The sequence below is a fragment of the Heloderma suspectum genome, chromosome 9 (genome assembly GCF_057233095.1).
Source record: "Heloderma suspectum isolate Gila_16-S chromosome 9, 16-S_ref, whole genome shotgun sequence".
NCBI classification, from domain to species: Eukaryota; Metazoa; Chordata; class Lepidosauria; order Squamata; family Helodermatidae; genus Heloderma; species Heloderma suspectum.
Window position 1 is genome coordinate 41,464,564 of NC_139466.1, and position 12,914 is coordinate 41,477,477.

General features: G+C 43.0%; 1 protein-coding gene across 4 annotated transcripts in view; it reads left to right on the forward strand.

The window, feature by feature from the left end:
- UPRT (uracil phosphoribosyltransferase homolog) overlaps positions 1-12,914 on the forward strand; it is a 35,027-nt gene that overhangs the window by 17,852 nt on the left and 4,261 nt on the right. For 2 of the 4 annotated variants that reach the window (XM_084814210.1, XM_084814209.1), the window contains exons 2-6: positions 3,717-3,759; positions 6,569-6,638; positions 10,144-10,206; positions 10,619-10,780; positions 11,608-11,706. In XM_084814210.1, coding sequence (XP_084670336.1) covers positions 3,717-3,759; positions 6,569-6,638; positions 10,144-10,206; positions 10,619-10,780; positions 11,608-11,706 — 437 coding nt within the window. The remainder of the gene's footprint in view (positions 1-3,716; positions 3,760-6,568; positions 6,639-10,143; positions 10,207-10,618; positions 10,781-11,607; positions 11,707-12,914) is intronic. The other 2 variants (XM_084814212.1, XM_084814211.1) reach the window with 2 other exon arrangements.

The window sequence follows — 12,914 nt, forward strand, 5'->3', positions numbered from 1 at the left end:
AGGTCGGAAGGTGTCCAATATGCTACTGGGGAAGAGCAGAGGGAATTTCCAAGTAGCGCCAGAAAGAGTGAAGCGGCTGGGCCAAACCCGAAAGGACACTCAGCTGTGGATGTGTCTGGTGGTGAAAAGAAAATCCGATGCTGTAAAGAACAATATTGTTTAGGAACCTGGAATGTCAGATCAATGAATCAAGGTAAGCTGGAGGTGGTCAAACATGAGATGGCAAGATTGAACATCGACATCTTGGGAATCAGCGAACTCAAATGGACAGGCATGGGCGAATTTAATTCAGGTGACCATCATATCTACTATTGTGGGCAAGAATCCCTTAGAAGAAATGGAGTAGCACTCATAGTCAAGAAAAGGGTGGGAAAAGCAGTACTGGGGTACAATCTTAAAAATGATAGAATGATCTCAGTACGAATCCAAGGCAATCCATTCAACATCACAGTAATTCAAGTCTATGCCCCAACCACTGAGGCTGAAGAAGCTGAGGTTGATCGGTTCTATGAAGACCTACAACACCTTCTAGAACTAACACCAAAAAAAGATGTCCTCTTCATCATAGGGGATTGGAATGCTAAAGTAGGAAGTCAAGAAATCACCGGGATAACAGGCAGGCATGGCCTTGGTGTACAAAATGAAGCAGGACAAAAGCTAATAGAGTTTTGCCAAGAGAACATGCTGATCATAGCAAACACTCTTTTCCAACAGCACAAGAGGCGACTCTACACATGGACGTCACCAGATGGTCAATATCAAAATCAGATTGATTATGTCCTTTGCAGCCAAAGATGGAGAAGCTCCATACAGTCAGTCAAAACAAGACCTGGAGCTGACTGTGGCTCAGATCATGAGCTGCTTCTTGCAAAATTTCGGCTTAAATTGAAGAACGTCAGGAAAACCACTAAACCGTTCAGGTATGACCTAAATCATATCCCTGATGAATATACAGTGGAGGTGAGGAATAGATTTCAGGGATTAGACCTGACAGACAGAGTGCCTGAGGAACTATGGACGGAGGTCCGTAACATTGTTCAGGAGGCAGCAACTCAATCCATCCCAAAGAAAAAGAAATGCAAGAAAGCAAAGTGGCTGTCTGAGGAGGCTTTACAAGTAGCTGAGGAAAGAAGGGAAGCGAAAAGCAAGGGAGAAAGGGGAAGATATACCCAACTGAATGCAGAGTTCCAGAGAATAGCAAGGAGAGACAAGAAGGCCTTCTTAAATGAACAATGCCAAGAAATCGAGGAAAACAACAGAATGGGAAAGACTAGAGATCTCTTCAAGAAAATTGGAGATCTCAAGGGAACGTTTTGTGCAAAGACGGGCATGATAAAGGACAAAGAAGGCAGGGACCTAACAGAAGCAGATGAGATTAAGAAGAGGTGGCAAGAATACACAGAAGAACTATACAGGAAAGATCTGAATGTCCCTGATAGCCATGATAGTGCGGTCACTGAACTTGAGCCGGACATCCTCGAGAGTGAAGTCAAGTGGGCCTTAGGAAGCATTAGTAACAACAAAGCTAGCGGAGATGACAGTCTTCCAGCTGAGCTATTTAAAATCCTAAAAGATGATGCTGTTAAAGTGCTGCATTCAATATGCCAACAAATCTGGAACACTCAACAGTGGCCACAAGACTGGAAAAGGTCAGTTTACATTCCAGTTCCAAAGAAGGGCAACGCCAAAGAGTGTTCAAACTACCGCACAATTGCGCTCATTTCACATGCCAGCAAGGTGATGCTCAAAATCCTACAAGCTAGGCTTCAGCAGTAGGTGAACCGAGAACTACCGGAAGTACAAGCTGGGTTTCAAAGAGGCAGAGGAACTAGAGATCAAATCGCCAACATTCGCTGCATCATGGAGAAAGCAAGAGAATTCCAGAAAAACGTCTATTTCTGCTTCATTGACTACGCTAAAGCCTTTGATTGTGTGGATCACAACAAACTCTGGCAAATTCTTAAAGTGATGGGAGTACCAGACCACCTTACCTGTCTCCTGAGAAACCTGTACGAGGGTCAAGAAGCAACAGTAAGAACCAGACATGGAACAACCGATTGGTTCAAAATTGGGAAAGGAGTACGACAAGGCTGCATATTGTCACCCTGCTTATTTAACTTCTATGCAGAGTACATCATGAGAAATGCCGGGTTGGATGAATCAGAGGTCGGAATTAAGATTGCCGGGAGAATTATCAATAACCTCCGATATGCAGACGATACCACCCTAATGGCAGAAAGCGAAGAGGATCTAAAGAGCCTCTTGTTGAGGGTGAAAGAGGAGAGTTTAAAAGCTGGTTTGAAACTCAACATTAAAAAAACGAAGATCATGGCATCTGGCCCCATCACTTCCTGGCATATGGAAGGGGAAGAAATGGAAGCAGTGACAGATTTTACTTTCTTGGGCTCCAAGATCACCGCAGACGGTGACTGTAGCCATGAAATTAAAAGACGCTTGCTCCTTGGGAGGAAAGCTATGGCCAACCTAGACAGCGTAGTAAGAAGCAGAGACATCACCTTGCCGACAAAGGTCCGTCTAATCAAAGCTATGGTTTTCCCAGTAGTAATGTATGGCTGTGAGAGCTGGACTATAAGGAAGGCTGAGCGCCGAAGAATTGATGCTTTCGAACTGTGGTGCTGGAGAAGACTCTTACGAGTCCCCTGGACTGCAAGGAGGTCAAATCAGTCCATCCTAAAGGAAATCAACCCTGACTGCTCATTGGAAGGACAGATACTGAAGCTGAAGCTCCAATATTTTGGCCACCTAATGCGAAGAGAAAACTCCCTGGAAAAGACCCTGATGCTGGGAAAGACTGAAGGCCAAAGGAGAAGGGGACGGCAGAGGATGAGATGGCTAGATAGCATCACGGATGCAATGAATATGAACTTGAGCACGCTCCGGGAGAGAGCGCAGGACAGGAAGGCCTGGCGTGCTATGGTCCATGGGGTCACGAAGAGTCGGACACGACTGAACGACTGAACAACAACAACAACTGTGTGTGTAATGTTTTCTCCATAACTGCAAGGCTCTTACTGTTGGCTCATAATAAAGTTGACACTGACTACTCTTGAAGCTGTTTTGTGTCACACAGACGTTTATGGCAGCTAGGAGCTTATGCTCTGCTGCTTCAGGAAGTGGATGGATTAATAGTGCAGACCTTCCTGAGGAGAGGACTGCACATCTGGGAAGGACCTTGACCTAGTATGCACATTCCATTTATCAGCAGTCTTAAGTGCTGCCACTTAATTCTGATCAGAATAAGCAGAATGTGGCCATGTTGGATCCCTGTATTTTTTCTGTTGTGTTGATGACTGTTTCATATTACCAAGCAGCTCATTAATTCATATCTATATTGAATGGGCTATTACTTCACTTTCTGATTGGCTGCCTGGATAAGGCTATGGGAAAGAATAAAAATGTGGGACACAGATTCATAGAGCTAAAGCTTAGCTTCTTTGTCATACTGTTAACACATAAGAGGTTGTTGTAACTTTTCTCAGGAAATATGTTGGTTCCCACTGTAATGACTAATGTTCAAAGACCTTGGTGATAACATTTCAAAGAGGTCAATCTAAGAGTCTAGACTTTCTTTCCCTCATAATATAATTATGTGCATTTGTCTAGTCCTGGTTATTTTAGTGTATTCATATATTCTGGTGGTTGAAATTTAAGTTGGATAATCTTACTAAAAATAATGTTTTGTTCTTTTTCTCCAGGACAGCCAGTAGAGGTGACTTTGTATTTTCTGCTGATCGCTTGGTAAGCGAATGTTTTCACATGTTTTCTGTATTAAGCTTGAGTTAATTCGGGTTTCTTTAAACTTGCAGGATATTTGAAAACTAGTCTTTAATACTCTTAGTCTTATGCGTTAGTAATCCTATGCACCTCTACTATAAAATCAATGGGGCTTCCAAATAGGATAATGATTAGATTATTCGTATCCTACACTAAATGCTGTTAACTGAACTTGATGTCCTACAACTGGCTTTGCTGGCTTGGGTTCATTTTATATATTTAATGTGCTTTTTCTGATTTCTTTGCCAATCAAAATTGGACAGAACAGGTAAAAGCAATTTTTGTGGATCACAGTGGAGTCCTGACTACCTGACATTTTCAGTGTGAGTTTACTTAAAACATTAACTGGTTTTAAAGAATGGGTAGATGTTGTTACAGAGTGGAGAATCAGCTGTCATTCTTCAGTGCCAGCTTGTTCTTGGAAATGTCTGTTCATATGAGAGAACTGGCAACCATATGAAATTCATAATTTACAAATTATGTTTTCCCTCTGGCATTAATAGGAAAGTATAACTACGAAAAAGTCTTATTTTGTTGGGATAACTTCTTGGATATCAGGAGTAGAGAACCGGTGGTCCATGGGTTGGATGCAGCCTGCAGGGCCTGCCCATCTGGCCCATGGCATCCCCTCCTTGGCTGTGACCTCCACACAGCAGTTAGTCCTTTTAAAAGGTTCCATCAGTGCCACAGGAAGCTTTCTGAGGTCTAATTGCTGTGTGAGATGGGTGATTTTTTTGGGGGGGGTGCAGCTGAGGAGGGAAGGATTAACTCTGCCCTCCTTGCATGCTGTAACACCCCCCATGGTCCTCCTGTTTGGGCTTTTAAAAAAGCTTCTGCTGGTGGCAGAGGAAACTTTTGAAAAGCCTAATTCATAGAATCATAGAATAGTAGGGTTGGTAGGGGCCTATAAGACCATCGAGTCCAACCCCCGCTAGCTGCGAGGTTTGCTGGGGGCGGGGATGAGGAGGGGAGGCAGCTGGAGGTGAGATTTGAGATGGAAGTGTGTGTGTGTGTGTGTGTGTGTGTGTGTGTGAGAGAGAGAGAGAGAGAGAGAGAATATGAAGAGTATGGGGTGGTCCAGCTCTGCCCCCAACAGGTTTGCCTGGAGGGAATTGGCCCTTAGGTAGGAAAAATATTTTCTGTCCTGGCTGTATACCCATGCTTAAGGCCACTTCACATGGACATTTTTCCTGCATGGAGATGCTCTTTGGGGTGGGTGTGTATATCCTGCCTTTCTTCCATATTGAATCTTAAAGTGATTTATATAGAGTTCCAGGTAGTCTCCCAGTCAGGCACTGACCAAGCCCAGACCCGCTTAACTTCAGCAAGGTTGCTGCATTATGTGCTCACTGTTGGCCGTGAAGACACCATGTGTTGCTGCTGTGTTGGCTTCCAAAGAATGATAACTACACAATAAGCACCCCTGCCATGTGATGTTGTGCATATTTCTTCCTACATGGAAGAACAGTGTGTGGGAGGTAGCCTCTGGATGCCTTTGGCTTGAAATAACAGCAGTCAAACTCACACAGATGACTGTTGGACATCTTGATTTTTCTTTTGAAACACTCCAGAATCAAAGTGACCAAATGAGTGAATTACGTTGTGTGTTTCAGGCAGACAGAAGTGGCAAAAGTGATTCAGGCAGGGGAAAATCTTCAGTGGATTGTCCCTAATATATTTGCCCTTGTTTCTGTCCTGTCACTTTAAAGCTGTTGTGATACGTAGAGGGGGAGGCTGATAACTTCATAGCTATGGCACAGTGCTGTTTGCAGGTAGAAAGCTAAACTCAAAGTTTGATTGTGCTGCTAGGACTCGGCCTGGTTAACTTGGAGTTTGGCAGACATAAGAGGTTCTGTTCACAAGAGAGTCTCTGCTTGCTGGTTGCAATAACTTTGATATATGTTGAGAGCGACATAATCCTTGTTTGTTCCTAAGCAGAATGATGTGCTAAAATAATCACAGGGGCTGCTTTGTAAATACTGATATTCCAAATAATTTGGTAGAACTCAGAGGCTGTAGGAGGTTGATAGCTCCATAGTGCGAAGAACTGATCCAAAGACCTGCGCAACTAGTTCTATTAGGCCAAGGGGGCTTTGTGCATGTTTTTGAACAGTAACTTCCGATGCTGCATGGCAAGACTCTTCTGAAATGTTGGGTGGTCGATATCAGAAGAAAAAAAAAAAATCCTACCAGGACTGTGCAAACCTAGATATGTCTCTGAAACAGTTTTTTGGATCTCAGTCAGTGAAAGTAAGGCCTTGATGACCTTACTTGATAGCTAGGCTTAGCAGGTATATCAGTAGCAGGTAAATGAAGGATAAGAGGACATGACAGAATATGCTGAATAGCCATAAACATCTAGGCAAAGGGAGCTAAACTGGAAGCCTTTTGCAGGAACAGAGAAGAATAAACAGTAGCTTTGGAGTTGTTCGGTTTTCTTCTTTCTTCTTTCCAGTATGTAAGTGTCATGTATATAGTATGCTGTGCAAATAAACTATTATTGCAATAGCTTTGGAGTCATTGTGTCTTACTGGCATAATTTAACTTTAATGTTGAATGATTTGTAGGTGGTGTAGATGGTGGAATAAAGACCATTGGGCTTATTTCTGAACGGTCCAAGATATGAGGTGGGGGAGGGGGCAGGTAGGCTGTGTTTATACAGAAGGTGTGAAATGAAACCTTTGTGGCACATTTGTTAATGTTTTATTGAAACTGGAGCTTTGCTATGATGGTGCCTCTAATCTCCTCCCCCTGATTTGAAACTCTCTTACAGATCAGGCTTGTAGTTGAAGAGGGATTGAATCAGCTGCCATACACAGAATGCACAGTAACCACTCCAACAGGTAATAGAAAGAGTATGCCCAGACTAGCTGGATAGATATCTTTTAGATGATTTTCTCTAAAGTCATCAATAGAGTGGATATTCTACTAATAAGAGAAAATACTAGCAATGTGGTGGTTTATTAAAAAAGGAAAGATTTTTAGATATGACTTAGCAAAAACCAAGCCTCCTTGGGTTGTGGTCTCTGTCTGCCTGTCTATTTATTTATTACACCACCAATCTTGTAAGAGACCTGCCAGGTGCTTGACGATCTCCCTGTTTCTGTACTCCTAAGATGGGAGTAAAACCAGAAGCTTATTGAGGCCCCGGTGAAATCGTTTGGATTGATGGGTCACAGGGTATTGAAAGAATACATGTAAAGTGCTTTGAACACTCTAAAGTGCCATATACATTCTGAGTAACAGTAGCCTGATGTAAGCATATGATGCATCAGATTTATCTGCAGGCAAGATGTCTATAGACTGCAAAAATTCCAGTAGAGGCAATTCCTTGTGCTTCATTGTCTTATGAGCAGTAAGCAACTCCATGTTGTGAAGTACAGAGGAGTAATCAATATATACTAGATGCTGTCAGGGTTTTTTTTTTTTTTTTAAAGTGAGATTAATCTGTACATCTCCCAGTTCAGTGCCCCAGTCATTCAAATGTCTGCTTGCTTGTGGTCAGAGTTCTGTTGCGGCATGCATCTGACTCCAGCTGAAATCGATGTGTCACTGACAAATGAGTTATAGTTATGAGTGGTTTTCATTTCTGATAGTGATGTATCCTTCAACATGTTCTTTAGAAGGTTTTCTTGCTAAGTGGTAGCTTTACTTTTCTGCCTTGATCAAGTCATTTTTTACCACCATGAAAGGGACAGGATCAGTTGGAAGTATTGTTCAGTCGTTCAGTCGTGTCCGACTCTTCGTGACACCATGGACCATAGCACGCCAGGCCTTCCTGTCCTGCGCTCTCTCCCGGAGCGTGCTCAAGTTCATATTCGTTGCATCGGTGATGCTATCTAGCCATCTCATCCTCTGCCGTCCCCTTCTCCTTTTGCCTTCAGTCTTTCCCAGCATCAGGGTCTTTTCCAGAGAGTTTTCTCTTCGCATTAGGTGGCCAAAATATTGGAGCTTCAGCTTCACTATCTGTCCTTCCAATGAGCGCTCAGGGTTGATTTCCTTTAGGATGGACTGATTTGACCTCCTTGCAGTCCAGGGGACTCGTAAGAGTCTTCTCCAGCACCACAGTTCGAAAGCATCAATTCTTCGGCGCTCAGCCTTCCTTATAGTCCAGCCATACATTACTACTGGGAAAACCATAGCTTTGATTAGACGGACCTTTGTCGGCAAGGTGATGTCTCTGCTTCTTACTATGCTGTCTAGGTTTGCCATAGCTTTCCTCCCAAGGAGCAAGCGTCTTTTAATTTCATGGCTACAGTCACCGTCTGCGGTGATCTTGGAGCCCAAGAAAGTAAAATCTGTCACTGCTTCCATTTCTTCCCCTTCTATATGCCAGGAAGTGATAGGGCCAGATGCCATGATCTTCGTTTTTTTAATGTTGAGTTTCAAACCAGCTTTTGCACTCTCCTCTTTCACCCTCAACAAGAGGCTCTTTAGATCCTCTTCGCTTTCTCCCATTAGGGTGGTGTCGTCTGCATATCGGAGGTTGAAGGTTGGAAGTATAAGAATGCTTAAATAATCGTGTTTGGCTTAGAAACTGAGTGAAACTACTTCTTAAACAGAAACAAAGAAACTGACACAAATGGTCTGGGGGGTATTTTACTACCCCAAGCAGCACTGAAATGTATCTTGGGATAGTAAAATGTCCCCCAAACAATGCTGTGTGTTTTCAGAAGAAAGGTGCTTAGTTCTGCTTTCTTGTATTTGGACGCATTTTTAATCCCAGTATTTTTGTATTTGATGGGATAAAAAAGACCCCACTGGCAAAGGTCAGTTGATTATGATGATTTGTCCCAAGCTTCATTTGGTTTTCTAATAGAAAACTTGGGGCACTTAAATCTGCTTCCCTGGATCATTTTATCTTGGAAAAATTTTACCCAGCATATTACATTGGCTAGAACAATAAAGCACCCTAAACTCTGGAATCAGTTGGCTTATTTATTTATTAAATTTCTTAACTGCCCATCTGGCCGGTCACCCAGCCACTCTGGGCAATGTACAGCAATACGAACAGTTTTAAAACAATAAAATTCTACAGTAAAAACACCATATTTCTAAAAATACCCTAACCCACTCCAAATGCCTGCCTGAACAACCACGTTTTTAATGCACGACGGAAGGTCATTAAAGAGGGGGCACGGCGGAGTTCCCTAGGGAGGGAGTTCCACAGAGTGGGGGCCACCACAGAGAAGGCCCTCTCCCTCGTCCTCACCAGCCTAGCTGTCCTGGCTGATGGGACAGAGAGAAGGCCATCCAAGGCTGATCTTGTTAAGCAGTCTGTCTGGTGTTGCTGGAGGTGCGCCTTAAGATAGGCTGGGCTGGAATCATATAGGGTTTTAAAGGTCAAAACCAACACCTTGAATTTGGCCCGGAAAACAACTGGTAACCAGTGCAACTCCTTCAGCACTGGAGTGATGTGATCTCGCCGGCGGCTGCCTTTAATCAGGCGAGTCGCCGCGTTCTATATCAGCTGCAGCTTCTGAACCGTCTTCAAGGGTAAACCCCACGTCGAGCACATTACAGTAGTCTAGATGAGAGGAGACCAGGGCATGTACTACCAATGGGAGCAGATGGTTGGGAAGGTAGGGGCGCAGCTGCTGTATCAGATGGAGTTGGTACAGTGCTGTCCGGCTCACAGCTGATACCTTAGCCTCCATGGACAGCTGGGAGTCTAAAATGACCCCCAGGCTGCGGATCTGGTCTTTCAAGGGTAGCCGTACCGCATTCAACACCAGGTCAGCATCCTCCAACCTCCTCTTGTCTCCCACCAAAAGTACCTTGGTCTTGTCAGGGTTCAGCTTATTCCTCCCCATCCAGCCACTCACCATCTCCAGACATTTGGACAGGGATTCTATGGCCAACCTTGGTGAAGATTTAAATGAGAGGAAGAGCTGCGTGTCATCCGCATATTGATGCAGATTTTGAAATTTGTTGTTTTTTAAGTCCAAGGTGCTTTTTCTGTACAGAACTCCCCACCCTTAAATGGAGAGTAGGTGAAACTTGGGAACACTTTTACTACTGTGCAGGTGACAGTATCTTGGAAGTTTTATAGGTCTACTTTTGTGGAAACTCTGGAATGAAAAGTGCACCTAGAATAAAATTCTACCCCTTGTCATTGGAAGAGGACTAGTCACCTTTTGTTCTCTGCAGAACCATGATGGATACACTTCCTTAAAATATTTCTAGATCCTCAGATTTGGGTGTTTGAACATGTCCCTGTGCTGTGTAAAATATGCCTGAGACTTTAAGTGGCTCACAGATTTTTTGTTGCCCAACTTAAAATAGGATAGAAAATTTGGGTTAAAGGAAAAACACTTTTTAACTACTGATTGTGTGACTTTTCAACAGGGTACAAGTATGAAGGGGTGAAATTTGAAAAGGGAAACTGTGGAGTCAGCATAATGAGAAGTGGTAGGTCACTTAAAATTGAGTGTGTGCTTTTCAGTGTTCCTATATTAATAGAATATATTGCTGTTTCCAACAATGATGGAATTCAAATTGGGAGTAGATGCATGAAACAAATGCTCATCATATAAGTTATTTAATTATATTAAGGCAAATAATACAGCCGACTGCTGGGAGTAACTGACAACATGAGTATGGTGTAAGCTAAGGGTTAGTCCCATATGCCCTTTCTAAGGGCCATTTTTGACACAACCCTTCTTGGCTTTGATTCCCATGGAAAATGGATGTATGAAGTGAGTGTTCACCATTTCCTATATATAATATGAAGGGTACATCCTTTGATTTGGAAGTACTGCCCATGAAACAGGCTTGCCATTCCTTGATGCGTAACTCTTCCTGTTTTCCTCCCCAAATGGAGGAGAGGCAATGGAACAGGGTTTGCGTGACTGCTGCAGATCCATCCGAATAGGGAAGATCCTGATACAGAGCGACGAAGAGACCCAGAGAGCCAAAGTGTACTATGCAAAGTTTCCACCAGATATCTACAGGAGAAAAGTTCTCCTCATGTACCCAATACTAAGTGAGTGCCTTAAGGATTGTTTTATCCTAAGCTGTTTGAATACAGAGTGCTCTGTTGGAAAGCAGATCCATCATTGGCTTTGGCTTGCCTTGGGGCATACAACATGGGATTTCTCAAGCTTTGCCAGCATGTATATTAGTTGAACTACATTAGCTGGCAAAGCACTGACTGTAGATGGTACCTTTTGGGAGAGATGTATCTAATGATGTTAAATAAATGTCATTTGAATCACTGGAGTACAAACAAACATAGAGAGTGTTGATGGTAGGTGTAACTGATAGAATGTAATGGGATGGCAGGGGTGGTGGGAGAAGTATTTCACCAATTCTTAAAGGTTAATGAAATGGCTGGTCTGATATTTCATGCTAAGTGCTGAGCTATTTTATTCTAGTTAACCAAATACTTTATAATGTTTTGAAAAATGTATTGCAAGATGATGAAGTCTCCACAGTGTGACTCAAGCCTCCGTCCTAAACATACTCATTGGGAATTAATGGGATCATTACATTATCCAAGTGTGTAGGATCAAGATGTAAGCATGCGGCTGCCACCCATTCTGAAGCTCGAGCACCGTATCCCCTTACAGTGGATCACTCAATGTTCAAGTGTTGAACAGCTTTCTTGACTCATGAGCAATACGAGCTATCTTAGATGACAGTGAGCTCATTGCCTTTCTTGTAGAAGGCCTGAATCCACAATAGTGGACAGTCCAGACTGATGGTAGAATAGTTGCTGTCCAGCAAGATGATGCCAATTGTGACATACGTAACTCGAAAAGACACCAGGGTAATTCTCTTTTCTCTTCTCTCCGCCGCTCCCCGTGTCAGGCACTGGGAACACTGTGATTGAGGCTGTAAAGGTTCTTATAGAACACGGAGTCCAGCCAAACGTCATAATCCTGCTGAGTCTGTTCTCTACCCCCCATGGTAAGTTAGAGCAACGAGGCAGACCAAAGGCCAAAGTAGATTTGATGAGGTAGCTGGGTTGCTTCAAGCACTTTTCGTCCCAGCCTGGCTTATTGGAGATGGGCGGGGAGATACCCACTTGAAGCAGCGGAATGAATTGAGATGCGTTGGGGTGGAAGGGCTAGCTTCCCTTGCCTCCGTGTTCCTTTTCTCTAATAAAAACTACATTCTGCAGTCTGTTTTTAAGTGGCCTGGCGCAGTGTTAACCATCCAGTGATGCCATCATTTCATTACTGCTTCCTAGTTACCTGAAACCATGTTGGTTAGATTGGGTTTTAATAGGAAAGGATATTGCTACTATGTACTTCTGCTTAGTCAAGGACACCTAGCATTGTGTTTGTTTGTACCCTCCCAAATATCTGTATTAAAGATCAAGTGTATAGATTAAGGTTATTTGCAAGGTTGTTGACCATTTCAAGCAGTCTAACTCAGTAATTAGAGCAGACTGCTCACATGTTCTCTCGTCATCATTGCTATAAAAGCTAAGCAGCTTCTTTTTTCTTTGTAAAGAGATTGGACGTTCAAAGGATCTTAGATTCTGAGCTTAAACAGTGTATAATCTTACTGTATACACAGTTCAGCCTTTGGTTTGTCTAGAAATTCTGTAGTGACTCCTTATGGCTGGTTCAAGTTGTGCTAACTAGTTCAAAATGAAATATTTTTGTCTGTTTAATGGAAAGTGAAGGAACTGAGCTGTTGCCTTCTATTTTGTGGTCCAGGAAAGGCATGCAATTTACCTATAGAAGATACAATACATTTTGGGCAGGATCCAGGCTTAGCCATGCTTAGAGAAGCCCACTGAAATCAGTTGGGCAAGTTAACCATAACTGTCCTAAGTCCTATTGATTTAAATGCACAACTAAGTGAATTGAGCCCAATGGTTTTTTTTGCCTTGATCAACAGTTGTATAGTTGGTTTGCCAAAACCTGCATGATTAGATACAAATTTATAACTGAAGGTATATGGAAATTTCAGCTGCCAGCTCAAGGCTACCTTCAATTCGCACTAGAAAGAAAAATGATGATGTAAACTGCAGAATGACCTTTGGCTACAGAATACTAGAGCATTTTAAACGGTTTTTAAACCCTTTTCAGGCTATCTTTTCCACTGAGCAGCCCCTTCATGGTGCAAGGGAATCTTGGAAAGTGTCTTTTCTCTTGGGGGGCGTG